At 43.8% G+C, this 21,054-nt stretch overlaps 1 protein-coding gene across 3 annotated transcripts in view; it reads left to right on the top strand.

The window, feature by feature from the left end:
* Nucleotides 1-21,054, top strand: part of LOC142592651 (uncharacterized) — an 87,649-nt gene that overhangs the window by 38,410 nt on the left and 28,185 nt on the right. For 2 of the 3 annotated variants that reach the window (XM_075704212.1, XM_075704211.1), the window contains exon 4: nt 4,952-10,885. In XM_075704212.1, the coding sequence (XP_075560327.1) occupies nt 4,952-7,844 (2,893 nt within the window). In that variant the 3' untranslated portion in view covers nt 7,845-10,885. Of the gene's footprint in view, nt 1-4,951; nt 10,886-21,054 lie in introns of those variants that run through there. The other variant, XM_075704213.1, reaches the window with a different exon arrangement.

Raw genomic sequence — 21,054 nt, 5'->3', positions numbered from 1 at the left:
CTTCCCAGAAAAAGCTTTATATATGCAACACCAAGTGACTTAGAATTACGAGTGAAATGTAAAATTTGTTCTCAACTACAATGCTGCTTAGTCAAAGTGAAGTTTTGTGAATGAGCCCTGCGATCGGGCTTCATTTCCAAAGCTGCATAGGCTCTTGTTTACTCACTTGGCACAGTGTTTTAAACTGAGTCACAAGATCGTGTCTTAGCCTGCAAGGGCTGTGCTTGCATGAAAAAAAGAGCATTTTTTACGTTACAAAATAATAATTCTGCACTTTCACATGACGAAACCACCATATGATTATTAGGCACACCACAGCGAAACACTCCAGATTAATTTTGACCTCCTGGCGTTCTTTAACTCCTTCCGTACCACGTCCATTGGGCATCGCTAGCCCGCTAACTATAATTTGAAACACCGGTTTTGTGACTTTCTGTGCCACTCACGGACACACTGCGCTATCGGATGTGAAGGAGGATAACTATTCTTTTGTTTCCTAAGCAGTTCGCCATTTTCCCCCAGGCAGTGATTTTTGAACGTGCTCAAAAGTTTTCATGCTCGTCAAAGTAAAAAGTAAAAATGGCCACCCGCTATCGAAAATTTGAAATGCCGCTTTCGAGACTTTCCGCATGGCCACCTGCTATCGAAAATTTGAAATGCCGCTTTTGAGACTTTCCGCGCCGTTCACGGACACTCTGCGCTGTAGGACGGGAAAGAGGAGAACCATATTTTTCTTTTCTAAGCAGTTTACTTTTTCCCCACCAGGCGTTAATTTTTAGCACACTCCAAAGCTTGGTGATTGTCAGAGCAGAAAACAAAAATGGCCGCCTCCGGGAGCAGCGCGTACACTTTCAAAGAGTGCAGATCTTGCAATTTCGCTGCGTTTGTGGCTGACTGTATCAATGGATTGAGCAGCCAGCAGCGAGTCTGAGGATGCTACCTCTTCGTCGGACTTTGACTCTGAGACCGACAACACAAGCCAGCTCGGAAAATTGACAGCTGCAGCCTGGCACGCCAAACTCTAGTGCTTGTACTTAAATTTTTGTAGTAGAATACCTGTTCAATGAAAAATTTTGATTTTTTTCGGAGATAGTGCCAATTAGACGGCAGTACATTTTGTATATATTATAATTTTTTTTACATTTTTTCTTAGTAGATACAAGCATGTCTTTACAAAATTTATTCATTCTATCCCACAATCTTTATTTCGAACGAGAAGAAAGGGAGTTAACCAAGGGCCACAATTCTCATTTATCATATCATGAGAAGCCAACAAAGACACCAAGGACAACGTAGGGAAAGTTATTAGTACTTACTAATTGCATTAAAGAAATGATAAATTAATGTCAATGAAAGTGGATGAAAAAACTACTTGCCACAGGTGGGGAACAATACCACGTCTTCGCATTATGCCTGCGATGCTCTAACCAATTGCGCTCAATTGCAGCAAGTTGTTTTTCATCAATTTTCATTGCCATTAATTTGTCATTTATTTAATTCAATTGGTACATACAAGTAATCTTGACTTTGGCAATTTATATCTTTTTTGTGACGTACATCTCATTGATAAAAATTTTATGCATGAAAAGTGCATTCATTCTGCCTTTTGTTTAGGTATTACATAAAATACTGAGTGCAGTAGTTCCTTCAGAAAAAAAAATCTGGCCCAACCTACAAAAAACACCCATTTTCCCCATGGTAGGGAAAGAGTTAATGTGAGTCTAAATCTAAGTATACATGAATGTTTCTGCATTTCGGCTCCATGGAAATGTGGCCACCATAGCCACAGCCAAATCAGCGACCTCGAGCCTAGCAGCACAACGTTGTAGCCATCTGGCTTCCACATCCGGAAGTTATATGGAAGATACTTTAAATATATTTTGAGTGCAGACTGTGCAGTCCATCATCGTCATCTGTATATGCTCATCCTCATAACCATCATCATTGTTTTGTCTTTTTGGTACTGGCCGACTGGCTCGCGTGATTGCATTGAAATACGAGGGATCTGCTTTCGTACCGGGTGTCATCCTATAAGTGGTGGAGATGCGGGGTGTGTGTACACATCCTAATGCTGGCATTTATTACACGAACTCTAGAAAAAAATACATAAAGTAATAGAAGAGCGCCATGCTATGCAAACACGCAGTCAGAGCGCAAGAAAATGCATGAAATTCTATTTTAGCCAGAGCATAGCAGACAACAAAGCCGAGTCCCCAGGCTGGCGTCAGCAAAGCTCCATTCGGAGTGCCACCGTCGTTCACACATGAGGCTAATACACTTGCTTTGTGGCCATGTGAAGAAATGGTTATTCGAAAATTTAATTAGCATTGTAATAATGTCCTTTAAGTACAAGACCTTTTTCGTTTACACCGTGGTTATCATATGGGATGGTCTAGCTGCGGGCCTAAGCACAAGCGAAAACCGAGTGCATGCCATTACTCCAGCAGTCGGAGCACTGCGGCGAAGCCTCCATGGCAGCATGAAAGCTTTTCTGCGTTGCTCGTAATGTGCGAGTTGAGGTTTGGCACATTTGACGTGGACGCATTCAGTTGTGAGATGCACTAGCTGATGAATACTTTGGAAGAGGTTGAAAAAAACTTGCCAGGAAATTTTGTCATGTGGGAACATATTAGTGGGCAAAAAAGAAATAATAAACTGGCACTTCTCTTTGCCATGTGTCAGCAAGGTGCTATTTTGTCTAAATAGCTCTTGTCAAGTTTCCGGTAAAGATTTTGTGCGACGGGAGCTATGTAAGATGCAGTTATCATTTTCATGCATCCTGCCTTCTGATTTGTGCATGCATTCTGACATAAATCGTGAGCTGCACTGTCTAATACTCCCAAGACTAATCCTGTTTGCATGCACAAATACCGTAGAAAGTGAAAGGGAGGATGGTCACCGTGGAAACTTAATTGGTGAAGCACCGCATGCATAATATGAAAGATGTTCGTTTAGCGTTAACCGGCAGTAAGTTGCCTTTTTGTCCGCTTTTAATTCTGCTCTTCTTATTATTTGAGCAATTCAGTTAAACGTAGCAAATAATTTTCTCTCATGCTTTCTTCGGCTTCATTGTCTGTCTTTGTATGGTTGTGACTAGCAGGCAGAAACCCTGCAAAACCCATGTCGATGTTAATGTATTTAGTATTGGAACAGTGTAGCAGCCCACTGTATTGCCAAAGGTGAAATAGGTCATGTATGAGGCGAGTATGCATCCGGGCTCCTCTCTGACCTTTTCTGGACGCACTGCACCATCTAGTGGCGGCACTGCAAGGAGAGTCTGAGCATGTGCATGTGTGCAGATATATTCAGGCAAGATTGTCTAAATACATGTGATATGGGAGTCTATTTTTCCCAGACACAGAAAAATTTTAAAGGCGTTTTTGTTGAAGAACAGTGCATACCCAGTGGCACATGCCAGTGACCCAAGTTGACATCAAAGAGGTTATAACATCAAAGAGCGCATAGCCAGCAACTCAAGTTGTACTGACGGTTGGCTTCAAACCCGGTTCCCTCAGCACAGCTGCCCGATGCTCTGCCCAGTAGACCGGAGACTACTACCCTGTGACCTAAGTTGACAGGAAAATGGTTAGGAACAGGTAAATAGATAGGTAGATTGGCACAAAGTGCACATAGTATACTAAGAACGCTAATTGCATTAACATTGAAAGATACTCTTATTAATGTGATTAGCATCTTTAGGATACTGCATGCATTTGCAGCATGCTATTCATCTTCGTCTCTAAATCTTTTTTCCTACCAACTTTGGTCACTGGGTAGTCCATGGTCTAATGGGTAGAGCATCGGGCTACTGAGCTGAGGGAACGTGGTTTGAAACCAACTATCTGACCAACTTAGGTTACTGGGTATATCCACTGGGTAGGTGCCACTTTTAAATTACAAAACAAACCCTTTAAAATTTCTCCAGTGCTGAGCTCTATCAAACCTCCATCATATATACTGAGGCAATCTTGTATGAACATATTTCCACACATGGACTTCACTGAAGTGGCACTAGATGTTTCAGCATGTAAACTGTGAGAAAGCGAGAAAGGAGCCTGGCTGTATACACACCTCATTCATGATGCATTTCGATGTTGTCGACATCATGTTTCACTACGTTGCTTTAATGGAACATCAACATTCATAGTGGTATAAGCTCTGCCAAAATTTTGTTTCTCACTGGAAGCCTCAAATTTGGCACTCTTGGTGCATATGAGGATTCGTTGACCAGTTGCCTGTTTCTAAGCTCGCATACTATATGAGGCAGTTAAAAGGGAGTAATCCGCCACCTTTACCAGGAACGGCGCTGGCTAACGCTACCAGGGCTAATCCTGTACACACACCCAAAAAGCCAAGAAAGTGGATAGGAGGATGGCCACCGCAGTAGCTTAATTAGTGAAGCACAGCATGCATAACACAGATGATATGAATTTGGTTCCCACTGGCGACAAAATCTCTTTTTGTTCACTTTCGTTTCCATTTTGCATTCTATTTTCTCTGTGCTTTTTCTGGCTTCATTGTCCATTTTCTTCAAAGAAAAAGAATCGGCCCTGTAAGGTTCTTGTATTCTTCTCCCTCAGCTTCCGTAAAGTCGCACGCACGTGAAGGTAAAGAAGTAACCAATGTATTTCTTAAGGGGGCCTATTTCTGTTAGAAAAAAAAAAACTGCTATTTCTACCTGCCATGGTTGCTTAGTGGCTATGGTGTTGGGCTGCTAAGCATGAAGTCACGGAATCGAATCCCGGCCACGGCGGCCAGATTTCGGTGGTGGCGAAATGTGAAAACACCCATGTACTTAAATTTCTGGAGTCCCCCACTACAGCGCGCCTCATAATCAGAAAGTGATTTTGACACGTAAAACCCCATAATTTAAACTGCTTTTTCTGTAGTGAGACACTTTTTATGCTTTGTCTAATGTTGCTCTGCCTGTTTTTCTTTTTTATTACAATAGCCCGCAAGGCAAGAAATTTCGCTCTCGGAATGAGTTGGCGGCCTATCTGGAGCAGGTGAACAGCCCACTTTTGGTGTCGGACTTTGACTTCACTGTCAAAGGGGAGCAATCCAGGGCCAAGTCAGCTGGGCTGCCTCCACCACCATCAGCACGGAAGCCGGTGACACCATCCCCGACCAAGCGAGAAAAAAAAGTGGGATCCGACAAGAAGCCGCAGTCCGAAAAAAAGCCAAAGCCTGACAAGAAGCCGCAGTCCGACAAGAAGCCACAGCCTGACAAGAAGCCGCAGTCTGACAAGAAGCCGCAATCTGACAAGAAGCTGCAGTCTGACAAGAAGCTGCAGTCTGACAAGAAGCTGCAGTCTGACAAGAAGCTGCAGTCCGACAAGAAGCCACCTGCCGAGAAGACTCCAGTGGAAAAAAAGAAGGCGCAGTCAACAAAGAAGGGTGCCTCCGAAAAGAAGGTGTCTTCTTCTGGGTCCAAGCCAGTGTCATCACCAGCGCCACGAACAGGTCGTAAGTTGATGGTCAGACTCAATTTCACTTCGCCAAAAAAGCGGATCCTGAAAAACTACTCTGAGAATAAGGTTGAAAGTGGGGACGCGGGGGGCGGGACAGATGAGGGTTCGGAAAGCCCACTTCCGGCCAAGGGCGAGGACCAAATACCACCGGCAGCAGCGGACAACAAGAAGGAGATGGAGGCGGGACTGAGCACCCCCGACGTGGATGCCAGTACTGTTTCAGAAGGAGACAGCACGCCCAAAAGCGAGCCTGTCACAAAGAAAAACAAGGAGAATGCTGTAGACAAGGTTTCATCAAAAAAGAAAAAGAAGAAGGAAAAGGAAGAGGCTCTGGTGAAAAAGCCTGACAAAACTTTGCCCGTGAAAAAGGAAGCTCCACAGAAGCCTGAAGGCCGTGTACGGAAACGGAAAATAGTAGAGGTGGAGGACATGCTTTTCAAGGAATTTGACCGACTTGAACGAAAGCCAGTAGTGAAGCCTAAAACGGCACCTGAGGAGAAGAAGAAGGCCGAGTCTAAGGACAAGTTAGAAGATGACGTGGCTGCCATCAAAGCGGCTGAGGCCAAGGTTGTTCCGCCACCTGACGAGCCCAAGAAAGAGCAGGCAAAAGAAAAGCATGAGGGAAAGAAGATCAAGAAACGAGACGACAAATCTACTAAGACCAAAGCAGAGCCAGAATTGAAGGCTGAAGCCAAGCACCAGTCTGAAACCCAGTCGAAGTCTGAATCCCAGCCAAAGGCCAAAGTGCAAGCTGCAAAGGCCAAAGCTCATCAAAAGGCCAAAGCTCAGCCAAAGGACAAAGTCGATTCCAAGCCTGAAGGCCAGCATGATGCCGAACCCAAATCGAAGGTAAAAGCGAAGCCTGTGTCTGAGCCACAGTCCGAGTTGGAAACCCAAGCTAAGTCTGAAGACCAGTGTGAAGCTCACTCTGAAGCTGGAGCTGATTCTGAAGCGCAAGCTTCACCTGAAACCCAACACAAGTCCGAAGCTCAGCCTGAGCCTGATGTGCAGCCTGAATTTGATGAACAGCCCGAGTCCAATCTTCAGCCTGAGTCTGGAGAACAGGCCGGGTCTGAAGCCCTTCATGACTCTAAAGCTCTCTCAGAAATCAGAGCTGAGCAGGAGTCTGAGGCCAAGCCTGAACCCAAGCCTGAAGCCCAGCCAGATCCCAAAGCTCAGTCAAAGTCTGAGACCCCCGGTGAGGCACAACCTAAGGCCACGACCCGCCCCAAGGCCGAGTCAAGAGCCCAGTCAGAGGGCAAATCTGAAGCCAAGCCTAAGGAGAAACAAAAAATGAAGCGCCTGAGGGAGGAAGATGTCTTTAACCGCATAGGAAAGCGATCCAGAAAGGACAGTGAACAAAAAAAGGAGGTGGGTGAAAGTCCCAAAGCAGTGCCTGAAAACAATGCTGAGACAGCAGAGGATAAGCACGACACATTGTTAGAATCGGTTGAGGCTACCCCCAAACCAGCTGACACTCAGGAGAAAACAGCTACGCCCAAGAAAGGTAGGAAAGAGCGCGAAAAGGAGAAGGTCGTGGAAAAAGACGAAACTGAAGTAAAGCCAGTGAGGGAAAGAAGTAAGCGACAAGCAGAACGGCAGTCAAGGAAACACACCGATGTCGAGAAGGCACTGTCTCCAGACACAAAGGATGACACTGAACGACAATCCAGGAGAGCTACCAAGGCGGAAAAAACATTGTCGCCAGACGCAAAACGTGACACTGAGCGGCAGTCCAGAAAGGGCAACAAGACAGAGAAAGCACTGTCTCCAGGCACAAAGCACGACTCTGAACGGCAATCCAGAAGGGGCACCAAGACGGACAAGACACGGTCTCCAGATGTGAAGCACAATGAAAAGAGCGGCAAAGGCGACGGCGCACTGTTCAGCACAGATGCAGAGTCGCAATTCCCGACGGAGAAGCAGATCAGAGAAGCCGCACTTGCGAAGCTAGCAGCAAAGAGTGAGAAACCAGTGGATCCATACGAGATTCCACTGCCACCACCATCTGACATTCCGTCTGTACCTGACGAGGATGACGAGGATGACATGGCCATCGACGAGGTTCCAACGTTAGAGTTAACACAACGAGAGCTCAAGCTTTACGAAATGAGCCCACACCTGATCGAACACAGTTACACCAAGATCCCGGAGGACGAAGAAGCAGATGATGAGGATAAGCAGCAGACACCATCACCTCCCCGCAAGAGGGGCCGATCGTTAGCACTGGAGAATGAAGCCGAGCCTGACGAGCCAGGGAAGTCGCCGCCGCCACGACGCCGGCAGCGGCGCAAGAAGGGAGTCGGCGAGAGTGTCACACAGCATGAGGCAAAAGGGGATAAATCAGCACCCCTCATTATGGGGCAGAGCTGAGCAGTGTGAAGGGCTGGCACGCACACGTGTGTGCCTCGCACTTTTTTAGTGTTGCCTTGGCTCTTTTACATAGAGCTTCAATGCGTATTTATCGAAGACAGAGATGTTGCGAGAAAACTCCACTCCCTCCTGTTGGGACGCTGCCTTTGGAACAGGCAGGAAAACACAGCCTGCGTACGTGTTTATTCTTTGGCCTCAGCGACCTCTGTCACATGCCCTTGTCTGTGAAATGGTGAGCAAATGCGGAAAAAGGGGGCGAGGATTGGTTATTTTTGTTTTTGTTTCTAACTGCTTGCCCGAGGTTTTTGTGATGGCCATTATATTGCATCGATGCTTAAAAGCATTGTTCAATTGGTTGGTTAGAATGGGTCTACTTGTTTGTTTTTCTATTTGGGACTTTTTTTTTTTTGCACTTGTGCATTGTCATTGTTAGGTTGTATCATGCATGGTGCAAAGGTGCTGCATTATTTTGTTGGTCTGACCATTAACGTTGATGTACTCTGATGAGGCCTGGTGTGAAGTCATGGCCCAGCGTTCACTGTGTCAGAAATTTTCAGAAATGGGCTGCACACTGTTTAATTACATTGAGTGGGACGGGCCCAGTGCAAAACGTTTTAATGCACGAGGCATGTTACAGTAGTGAGGCATCACAGCGAACATTACAATTCCATTATGTGCATGATGTAAACAGTCTGAGTCTTTTGTGAAGTCAGCATAGGCCATGAGGTGGCACGTTTTATGGGCCCTGGCCTATGTGTTTTAATGAGTCTAATGGATCATTACACCAACAGAACACTGGCAATTCATAGAATGATGCGTGTAGTTGGAATTTTAGACTTTCAGTTTTGCTGCAAGAATGAGCGATGCAGCATTACCCATTCTGTGCTGGGACATATATAGAAACACGGCATAGCAAGAGCTCTTGGGGCAGCCGTGAAATTTGATGATCACAGCTTCTGGTCCATTCGGGCTTTGTGAACTACAGTTAGATGACTTCACACATGTATTTTGATCTTGTTTTTTGCATGAACTGTATGAGAAAGTGAAAACCTTTTCGTTGCACGTCAATGAGTTGTGGTTGTTAACAGTGAGTTATGCTGAGTTGCAGTGATGAAATGTTTCTGGCTGTTCTTTAAACACCTTCCATGAACGTGTATTTGCAAGCTATAAGTTTACTAGAACTGGCTGCAGTGCTACTCTTCATGTAGTGCAGTCTTAGCCTTGCCTTATTGATTTACCTGTGGGGAATAAAACGGTGAGAAAGTAGCTATCATCCACAATAGGTTGCTCGTTGGCGCATGTGTTTAATAGAAAACTTCAAAAGGTGGTATTGTGCTGTTGTGCGCTGTTTGAGCACAACAGTTTATTTTTTAATAGGTCAGTGCACCCACATGACTCCCCCCCCCCCCCCAAAAAAAAAGAAAGAGAAAAGGCCCACTGCAACATGGGAAAAAGGAGAACATCATTGTACAAAGTTGTACATAGCATGGCTGTTTTTGAATTGAGTCAGTGCTTGTTGTCCTGTAGCACTTTTCTTTCACACCTCTTTTTTTCTTTTTCTTTTCTTTCCTAGAATCATAACATTGCCCCATACACAACACCCCATCACGGTTCAAACTTCTTTGTACAGTTATAGCATTTATGTCAGACGGCCTTGGCTACTCTCTCATCAGATCATCATGTCAGCAAACTCTGTTGCTCAGAAGCACTACCGTGAAATGCACTGCGACATTTTTGCAGAAATATGCTTTGCCCTCCTCTTTTCAACTCGAGCACGTATATATCAATAAAAAAACAAAACAAAAACACTACCCTGATTGCTTTTCACTTTTGCAGAAAGGTACTGTCACGTTCGTTAGAGCTGCAACACGTGAGCTATGGCTGGAGTGACACTGTCAACAAAAAAGTGCGGAGCCATTTTGCCATTCCAGCAATGTGCATACCCCATGCTTTTCGCCGTCTGCTTTCCTCGCGGAGCAACAATACACTGGCCCGCCAAGCAGGGTGGACATCCTTAGTCCTTCGTGCAGCATGCTCGATCACGCCGCATCGGTGCCATAGCTTCGTAACTGTTCTCGTTCTTTTTCTGTGATAGAGCTATAGCTGCTCGGGGGCCACTGTATTAACGCTCCACGAAGAAAGCAGACGACGGAAAGCAGGGGGTATGCGCACTGTTAGAATGGTGAAACCCCTGCCACATTTCTCTCAAAAGTGTCGCTCCGGTGACCGCTCAAGCGTTGCAGCACATGGTGAACACGACAGAACATCTGTGCGGTGTTGCATCTGCTTGGCAGTGTTACTACGTTTGCACAAGACAGCCTCTTAGTGTCGGTGCTGACAAAAATTTGGGCACTGCGCTGACCGTCACAACTAACCGCAGAGTCGAGAGCGAAAGCCACCAGGCCAACAGCGCCGTGTTCATATGCATATGCAGGGTGGACAAGGTCTCTGGGAAAAAGACTTGGCTGTGATGATTCTCTTTTGTGCGTGTGCTCGTGTAACACACAGGTTTGCCTTCGAAACAACCTTATGTGAAGGATGCAATGCTCACAGTAAATGTTCTGAAAATATTTGTGATATTGTCATTTGTGCGATCAGACATACACCTTAGTAGTATTTTACGCATTGTATCTGTCGAAACAAAAGCAGTCCTCACAATTTCGGGAAGTGGCGTCACAGGGTTTGTGTGTGTGTGTGCTTTTGAGAATGCCCTTCTCATTCCTGCATAGTTTGAACTTGCTGCGCACCACATTTGCATCGAGTGAAGGTGGTGCCAAACATCGTGTGAGAGAAAAAAATATCATCATAATCAGCTATTTTCTAGGAGGTTCCCTCATCAAATGAATAATTTCCTGAGAGGGTGCAGATGACAGACTGTGCGCTGTGTTTTTGTGGCTCCTTAATCGTGTAACTCCGCTGTAAAATTGCTACACCTGGCACTCCAGCTCCCCCTGCTCCTCTCTCAGTATAATTCCACTGTAGTATTTCATGAGCCATCATTGTTCAGTACAATAAAGAACTCATTATCATGCTGTCCACAAGCAGTTGTTGTCGTTTTTGGTATACTTGATGCTTTGAAATGGGGCTTAGAAATATTGCATTAAAATTGGGGAAGCACAGCTGCTCAAGACTGAACACATGGCTTTACAGACAATTTAGGGTATAAAAGACTGTGTTATGCTTCTTTGTTTTGTTAGCTGCTATGTGGATGGAATTAGATGTGTATGTTCCAATGGAAGTGAATTTTAATCCTGTAAAAATTAATATTGTGTTCTATAAACATAAAAAAACGGTAAAGACAGTCATTCAGGAAGGCTAAAGCAACACTATCCTCCCAGGTGTTGAAAATGTCACCTATGTGGAGTTCTGAGGTTTCATGAGAAAATGACACAAACTTAGGGCAGCATTGGCACCACTACTAAAAATGGGGTGCCAGCTCCCATGATGTAACATATTGCGGTTAAATTTGGACAATCAACCACTGATAATAAAATTAATTTGTTACATTGTATAACCAACCAACAATATTAAAAAGTTTTGTTACATTGTTTTATTTTTAAAATGTAGTTCTGTCGATTGTATTTTTCTGCAAAGCTCGCATGTGCAATGTTTTCATATTGGTCTGTTCGAACTTTTTATAGGAGTGTGGCGCCCTCTCTCTGTGGGCCTCTGATTCAAAGCAGGCAGTAGCATCGGGCACAGCATGGCTTCTGAGATCACAAGTGCAGCTGGCAGACCCTTTTCTTTGCAGGTGATGAATTGTGCCACCTGTTTAGTCGCTATTTTCTCAGCAATCTCTTATGATAAAAAAACCTTGCAGCAGATACAAAGAGTTCGAATCTATATATAGGAATGCTTTGTGTGAGCGCATACAGAGTTGAAACGGCAGTTTGTGTTTTGAATGTCCCCAAAAGTTGATACGGAAGGCTTTGTTCAGGCATTTAGAGAGGCTAATGCGATGCTGCTGCGAATGCGCGAAGGTGAGCTCTCAGGTTGTTTTTTCCCACACGGCCGGCACCGCGGAGGCGAGCGCCATCTGGGGGTGGTGCAAGGAGCCCACTGGCACGCATGCTTCGCTGTGGTTGGGTGGCTTATTCGGACCGTAGTACAGTCGGACCGTAGTACCCACATCACGAAACGTGGCAAGGTTCGCAAAGGAAAGCTTCACTTTTAAAAAACATGTAAAGTTTTTGGAAGGGCAATATGACAATCTAGATAGATTCACTTCATGCCTTTATTGTTCCTTTAGTGGGAATTGAAACCAAGGGCCATTCATTATGCATCAAGGTCAATGACTACTGCCAGAGACAGGGTTTGTCTGCCGTGGCACCTGTGTGTTGAACTTGCTATCTGACAAGCTCTAGCCACTGCAGACATCTGTAGTTAGATAATGCCGTTTGTTTCATCAAATACTTGAGTGATTCTTAAAAGGCCAACCAGAACAAAATTTTAGGCTGAAACACTTGGTTTAAGTTAGTGTATGTATATGAGAGCCTCCTTGCATTAGCTGACGTTTGAAATACAAGTGAAAGTGTCGCAAAATGCTCTCAAACATAGCTGTTTTTGATATTGAAACTGAAAAATCCACCACCATTACCACTCACCGGAAGTGGTGCATAACCTAGAGTGTGCAGCTCCTCGGCATGACTGTCAAGACAAGGCGGCACACCAAAACATCTCCGAGTCGGCGTGCTGGGACTTGCGTCGTAGCAACAACAACCAGGTACACACATCATCAGCATGGCTGCTGTTTAAAGGTTGCTAGCAACAAAACCGCATTTACCAGCCCTGAGGCTTTGCTAAGGTTGCTTACCTAGACTACCCACTTATAAGAAATTTAGCCAGAGTTTTATTTGGTCACTGTTGGCCTTTAAAGGCTGTGCAACAGAGTGAAGAGCTCTTTTTCGTCAAAGCATTAGGAAACGGTCAGGTCTCAAAGAATTTAAAAAATTCAGTTTCTTAAGGCCAGTTCAGAGCTCGAGGCATGTCTTCTTGGTAGGTGTCTTGAGACTTTAAGCTGTTACAAAATATGCGCCTGCACACTCATTTATGTGCATTACTGTTCCTACGCATTTTTTTTTTTTCAGGAAGCCTTCTTAGTTGTCTAAATGCTTAATTTCTCTTGCCTTTTTTTCTTCTAATGAGTAGTGCCCAAGAAGGTGCAATCGGCTGCCCTACAAGTAGTGGCTCTGGCAGGCCTGTTCCTGTTTGAAAAAAAATGCAATAAAGAAATTATAAATGCTTTACAAGAGAAAACAACACCATTGTATGGCATGGCCAAATTTGCAGCGAAGCTGTTAGCCTCAAGTTGGTCGGCATTTTTCGTGCCCGCATCCGTTAACAAAAAGGTGGGCCGAACTTGGCAGCAGTGCAGGGCTGCAAGCACTGGCTTGTACCCCCGTAAGGCGGAGGCTTGAAGTACTGAGCAAAGTGAAACAAACTGTGCATACATTCTTTGGAATCACGCGTACAACATACAGAACAGCATACATTTCAATAAAGAACTAGCACAAAAGCATTCGTACCACATAAATGATAAGGCGCTCCTGGTAACAATGCGAAGCATGTAGCACTCCCCGCAGTGCTCCCCCTGCCGCAGCAATGGCAGCCTACGATGTGGGGAGGGACATCCCTAGCGTTTCGTATATAGAAAAACAAGTCTAGCAACTGATTTCAATGTTGTTGCAGCAGAAAATTACCATTACCGCCAATACACTAAAGCAATAAAGCATTGCATACCCCTCTCGGCAGTTGTGGTGGTGCTTTTCAACAGCTTCGCTGGACATCCACTTTCGCAGGGCCGGGATGGTGCAGCATTTTTTTTACTATCGTCTCCAAGCTTCTGTTAATGTCAAAATACTAAGTGCACATGCCTTGAGTACTTCACAGTTTGAGTTCTGCACCGGCAACCATGTGTTGTAAGGGCACAAGCAATTTGCTGCCATTAAGATAGCCTAATGATCTTTAGTTGCACTACGCAGAATACTTATAGTGTCTTCGGGTTATCATTTCAGAGCGCTCTAGGCTGTTCTCGCAAGCCGCGTGTCTTTGACTGGTCAAGAGAGATTGCCTGCTTTGCATTCAGCTGGTTATTTGCAGTCGCTCTCCTCCTTCGAACACTTTCAGGCGCACCGAGCGCTGTTATGATTGAGGGCGTTTGCCATCACAATATTTATTTTTTCTCTTTCCACAAAGTGAACCCATATTTCGCATGAGCATACTTTCTCTCTGTTTTGCCGTCACTGTTAATCTAATTAATATCTTACTGTTTATCTAATTGTTATTTTGAGTGAGCGCACTTTACATTTCTGTCGTCAGTGATTATCTAATTATTCTCTTGCTGTCTATCTAATTGTTCTTTCCAAGTGCCGATAAAAAAGAACTGATCACGTGCCTCTCCGAGCGCCGAGTTATGTTGAGGGCCGAAGCCATTCACTCTGCGCCGCGCTAACTGTGCGACTGGTCATCGTGCCAGCTGTGCCGCCGACCCCATTCTTGGCCCTGTGCCAACTTCCGAGCTTCGTACACCTGCATTGCGGATCTTCAAAGTGGGGGCATATATGCTCACACATAAAACACAGGGTTTGTGGTATTGGTGCTGCTGCTGGCAGTTTACCATTATCCAGGGAACTACATGCTGCCATCTCAAGAAGCATTCGGTCCATCTGTCATTTTTCCTGGCAGCATTGGGAGCTTTGTCTAGGCTCACTCGGTTGGTTGCACAGTGCTAGCTAGCATTTGAATGCGCTCGTAGCTAGGCTTCGACACAAACAGTATTTTGGCGTACTCGCATAGTTTCACCTTAGCCATTTTTTTCTTCAGAAAACGAGTCACACGCAGTGCTGCCAAACTCTTCAGCTAGTTTTCACCAAACTTGAATAAAAAATGTCCTAGATTTCCCCAGATTTCTGTGCATGTGGTGGTTAATGAGTTTGTCGATATTATTTCTGGATAGATAAATTTTTCTTTTTACTATGAAATTAGACAACAAATTTTACAGTATAAATTTATTTCTAAGCTTGTAATGGACGTCGCTGCACTCGAGCTGAAATGATGTTGCAGTGCAGGTTGTTGTGCTAACAGTAATGCCTCCTGCTCAAGGGCCCATATTTACAGAAGAAGACGTCGACACATTTATACTTTCTTGTTGTCCAAACTTGTTTTGCATGTAGAAAAAAGTGGCAAGGTTACACAGAACCTTATTTGAATTGTAAGGAAGATGGTTGTTGCTGCACCTCCCTTGAAGAATGTAACTTTGTCAAAACAATGCCACTTCACGACACTAATGTTAACAGATGTGATTTTTTTTTTTTTTTTTGCATGCCATATACTGGCGTGGCTCCACCATACTAATGTGCATACATGTAATTTGCAATGAAGCATGCAAATGTGCAGCCAATATTTATTTTTTCTCCAAAGCAAAATTCACACAAGCACATGACCACTGGGACTCTAAGGTTGCTCTGCCCATGGCCTATTCACAGTAAATTTTGGTATATGCGTGCATAGCTGGCTCGTTAGCACTACGACCACATTGCCATGCTCGGCACTAAGTATGCGCTTGCGTCCTGATTCACTCGTGCTGCCTTGTTTGGCTTTGCAACATACATTTGTTTTGCCAATTACAGATAAATATTTCATTCAGAGTGCACAGACGTCGGCAGCACGGATGGATATGTGAATGACTAAATCACAGTAGCGGTATTTGCTTAAAGAACTTGGGATTTGGCGCCCTGTTGTCTATTTGGAAAGCTCTGTTCACTGCTCTGCTGTATGATCAAAAGCTGTAGTTCGCATGCTAATCTGAAGGTAATTTGCAGTGACTGAAATCCAAACACGCCGTCATGTCATCTGTTCCACTATTTCAATGTCTCGGCACGAAATTTTCCTACTTCTGGACAATTATAATTTTTCCCTAAAAAAAAGGCTTATAATCTCACGATCTAGGCAAATTTCCCTAGAGGTGGTAGCATCAACTCATGCAGTCAGCTTGCATGCTTGTCCGCTGCCACTAAGTTCAAGGAATGCCACATTTCCCTGGCTTGAAGTCAAAGGATCGAGGCACCCAGTAGAAACTACCATTAGCTGCCAAAAACTAAATAAAAGTTAGGTTAAATCATCATGTTATACATTTCTTGTGCAGACATGTTTTTGTATAGTATTTCTTTCCCCATATCATTTAATACTGGAATGCTTTGCCTGGAAATGTTCATGAATTGCCTGTAAATGAATTTCTAGCAGCCATTGAATGCTTGTAATAGTGTAGAATTTACTGTGTTCTTATTCTCTAACCATTCGTGCTATAGCACAGGTTGGGCTGCAGTATGCACAAATAAAATTAATGAATTAAAAAATTAGTCATTGCAGAAACATGTAATATGCAAGCTCTTCAAAGCAAGGCAACCAAATGGTATCGGGCCAGCACTCGTGTAGGCTTCCGAGAACATGCTCAAATAGGCAGCATGGCCTGTTGCAAAAAGCCCAAAACAACCACTTTATTTTGATCAAGAAAAAATAACCTAAAAATGTGGTTCATATTTGCATTAACAATTCACTTGGTGCATTATGTTTTCATACACATTTAATTAGGAGGTTGCATTTGTTAACATTAAAATGGGATTAAGAAGAGGTTATCATTTATTTAAATCCTGTATGTGTGCCAAGTGATTATCACAGTGCTTTTCATTTGGGATTCTCCTTGCTGGTGATGGTGACAGAGCTAAATGAATGCTGCATTAAAGGCTTCCTGTGGGTTTGAGCATGAGCAAGGAGTCTCAAACACATAAGTACACAACTTATTTTTTTATGAATGTTTGAGTATGACAAACTGATATATAACTATGACAAGTGACTTGGCAAAAACAACAAACCTATAACTGCTTACGTTAAGTGGAACTTGTTCATTCTGATCACAACAAGATGGCCGCACAATCTCGCCTAAGAAGTCCTTGACAAGAGATAGGATGAAAGGCTTGTTTCTACCAATTGTCTCGCTGTCTTTAACCTTGCAACCGCTATACTTTTTTTTCTCCTGCCAAGTTTTTCTCGCATTTTCGTTCGGCAGACATTTCATACTCCGTAGAAGCTCGTTCTTTGCCATCGCTTTCATTTCGCTCAATGTTTCATAAATTCCTTCATCTGTCAACATGCGAACAGACCTTCCACACTGGCTCGCCATGTCTGCCTTGTCAAGACAGAACAACAGAACACCAAGGCGTGTGCTTCACCTGCTGGCAGAAATTTAACCTATTACCACTCTATACGTGACACATACAGGTGTGCAATATTCTTTTTTGCACTAGTTGCTTTGGGAGAGGCAGGGGGTGCACTGAAAACACAAGAATGAGTATACTTGGGAGAAGCTGGAGTTGTGCGAGGGTGGGCCCATGATTTATCTTGGGGGTGGTCGTGGAAGAGTGAAAGGACACCACAACACTAAAGCAAAGCTGTCAAGGGGAGTCTGCAGCTGTTTTCGTGCAGTGAAAATAGGCGTGCAGTGACATGGTTGATATCCATCGGCGATGCAACTTGCGCAGGAGTTTGCTTTGAATTAATTATCTATGGTTATAAAAGAAAAGTTGGCTTACGTACACTTCACACAAATAAATAAGACCATTTCTTTTTTTCTTTTTTTCTTAGCCTTTAATTTCTCGTGTTGTGTTTTACTAGCTCCATATGGAGTTAGAGGCCAGCTAGGTTTTAACCAGTTGTCTAGTTATTAATTTTCAAAGTGCACAATGAAGTGCATTGGCATTTTAGTTACTATTGTGCTTCTGTGCATGAAAGAGTGTTTTCATTAAATGGAAAAACAGTGCATCTTTACCGCAAGTCTGACGGCACATATATTAAAATTGAAGCCAGCCTCGGAATTCGTCCTATGCCAATTTGCCTTGCAAATTCATCAGTTACAGTTATTAGAATAAGTGCCATAGATTAATTAGTCAAAAAAAACTTAGTGAAATTTTGTCACCTAGTCAATTACCCGTTTGATTGGTAGTGGAAGTAATGTCCAGCTCACCGAGTAATTTAGTTCAAGAGTTAGGATTGTATTATTTGCCACCGGAGATCATTAAAAATTTGGTGCAGCTTAAAGAAAACACCCTGTACGTACGGCTGCAATTGTAAAGAGCAGCCGACAGTGCTGCCTATGTGGGAGTGCCAGAGAAGCCATACAACTAGGGTGCGCAGGTGGCATTGGTGATGAATGATCACTAAGAACAGCCACAAGGTATGTACCCCTGCAGCCAGTGACAACCTAAGAATTCAACAGGAGCTCTGCTTATGTAAATGCTAAGCCAATGGAAAGATAAAAGCTTGCGGTTTCAAGCTAAAGTACTACCTTTGGCTGAGCACTGATATCAGCATCACCCATAAAATTTGCTAGGACATTCAGGTTTCAACCTAAAACCGCTGACACAAAGATCTGTATGATGAAAACAGACGTTTTAAATAATCAAAACCATTTGATGCCGCAGAAATAAGTGGAGCTAATTGGCTGGTGCATCTATGCTAACTTTTTGAGTTGGACAGCACACATATAACTTTTATGTCCTTGGGTTGTCACCGACTATAACACTTCCGAAGGTTGCGAGAACTCGCTTATACCGTTCCAATGTCTTTGATATATCAGTTGGGAACATGGTGAGAAAACGTTCGCAGTCTCTTGACAATGCTGCCACGAACATGTGTGCCAAAGGTTGTTCCAACCACAATATCAGATAAAAGATTGCTCGCTCTTTCTTGCGGCTTTCGAGCCCTCCTCTGTCATACCCTGTCTATGACGTCATCGACCTGTGCAACAGCCCATAAGGTGCTGGCAATTGGGCGCTTGTTCATGGTCATCAATTACTCTGGAGTGAAAGCTCACACACACCAGTGATGCGGAACTATCAGCAAATTGATGATCAATAGTATTATTAAATTTCATGATGAAGCTATTGATGGTGTTACGATAGTTTGCTGTTTGCAGTACAATAGATAGCTTCGCAATTCTTGTCTAGTAAATATTACCACAAGTTTTGCGGTAACTGACCATCAGTTAACTGTCTATAGTACTATCGATATTTTTGCATCACTGGTGCGCAGCCTTCCAATATTCTATAGCAGACAGGAAACCATTTGTTCATGCCTCCCACCACTGCTCCTTTGTCATTCTCTGGCACCTTGTTTCGGATGCCAACCTTGGAGGGTTATCACAAAGGCACCATGGAAAGAAGAAAAAGCAAGGTCTTTTAAGTGTTATTGAGAATGAAAAGTTTGCCTAAAGAAAACATATGGAAAAGATGGGACGAATGGATGCAGCAAACTCTGGGTGTGTTCCAGTTCAGGCCAGTCTGTTGTAGACAGTCTACGTTGACACCTAAGAAAGCTTTGAGGCCAAACAGTGGAACACATCTGGAACCATTCGGAAGACGTCTCTGCAACATGACGCTGCCTTGCATCAACAAGAAAAAGCTAAGAAAAGCACAACATATTGCTATATTTCCATACTTTATGTGTCCAAGCATCTGAAAAATGCATCGTAGCTTACATTACATGCGTAAGAGAGTGTGACTACGTTTTCTTGTGAGCAGATAACCAAACGTTCTGCTCAGTCAACATTTTGTTTGGACAGCAAAATAGCCTTCATGATTTGTTACTTTGATGCTATCTTCATTAAGCTTTTCCTTTTGCCAGTTTCATCACAATTAAAATGAGATTTAAGACGGTGCTGTTTCTACTTAGCCACCTATGGCAAGCTTGCAACACAGCCTCAGTTTTGAGCTCTTAACCCCTGTTGCACTAAAGCTTCTCTGTATGTATGGTAACAACCAAAGATACAGCAGGTGGCTGTTTGTGGGAGCAATGGTACCGGACAGGGCAAGAATGCAGGAGGACGCTCTCATTACAGAAGCGTACTGCATCTACTTCTGATCGTTCCACGCTCCCAGAAAATATTGTTTATGAATTACATTGAGAAGAAGATACCCATGAATTGATGCTCCGCATGCAATAACAGCCCAAATTGGCTAGCGTGAGTAAAAAGGAGAGTCTGTGGCAGATGCACAGTATTATGGAGGACTTGGTAGAGGGAACTAAAAGAGAGATTATTGTGACTTCACGTCTAACAAATGTGCTCGTCATCCTCCAGACAGCACAAACTGCAAAATGGGTGTCACTTCCAAGAAGGTGGAGCACCGAAGGAAGGCAAGTATGTTGCTCCACAGATGTGAGTAGAGTTTGTGTGCATCAAGAACAAACCAACTCTCTTAAAAGTTAGGAGGTTTATGCCAGAGCAGCATCTGAGTGAGCTGGAGGCCTGCTACAAGGACGGCAAAAATGTGTAACGAGAGAGAGAAATCAGACAGAGTAACTGAGTACGTACTTCTGTTTGAAAAGCATTCATTGCCACATTCTTGGCCTGTCGCTGGTTATAGCAAGCTCAGACCGTGTGTCCGCCCCTATGGAAAATGGCTTCCATCCTTTCCAGAATTAAACATTAAATGGTAATATTTTATGATGTAGCATAATGCTAGATGCAGGTGAGACTGCTTGTCAAACGTGCAGTAAATTTTTTTGCCACACGTGTTTGGGAAGATTGTTACTTTATGTGAGACATAATGCTGGCATTGTCACCCCCGACCAAAAAAAATATAATCCTTAGTGCATTCCAAATGCAACCAGATGGCGCAGTGATCGGGAACAAAAAGGTTCCATGCGGCTTTCACATGATGCTAAACCGGTATCTGAGTACTTAGGAAAAAAAAAAGGCACCCCATGAAATTGACTTCTTGTCCACATACATTGAGGTGCCTATGTGAGCATGTGCCCATGCCATCCTATAACAGTACACTTGACAATAAGAACTGACTTAAAAGGGAATTTTATTACTATGATTTTGTTGAGTCTCGGAATAGATGCGAACTGCGGCAGCTACATTTTGGTGACAGTGAAATGCAAAAACACTAACATACCATGCTCTGGATGCACGTTTAATAATTTAAGGTCGTCTAAATTAAACTGACATCCCTCACTACGGTGTGTTTCCTAATTATATTGTCGCAGCCTAGTAGAAGACGGGAAAGCCGGCGTAGAGGACGTATGGAAGCACTTTAGCAGAGCAGTCAACGCGACGTCGTTGTCGTCTCTGTTTTTCCACTCGCGCGCTACTTCAGCGTCGTTCTCATCGCCTGGCACATACCCGCAGTGACCATATAGGATGTGGCATTTG

The sequence above is a fragment of the Dermacentor variabilis genome, chromosome 9 (genome assembly GCF_050947875.1).
Source record: "Dermacentor variabilis isolate Ectoservices chromosome 9, ASM5094787v1, whole genome shotgun sequence".
Lineage (NCBI taxonomy): Eukaryota > Metazoa > Arthropoda > Arachnida > Ixodida > Ixodidae > Dermacentor > Dermacentor variabilis.
The sequence above is the reverse complement of the archived record's forward strand: the minus strand, read 5'-3'. Positions and strand labels throughout refer to the sequence as shown.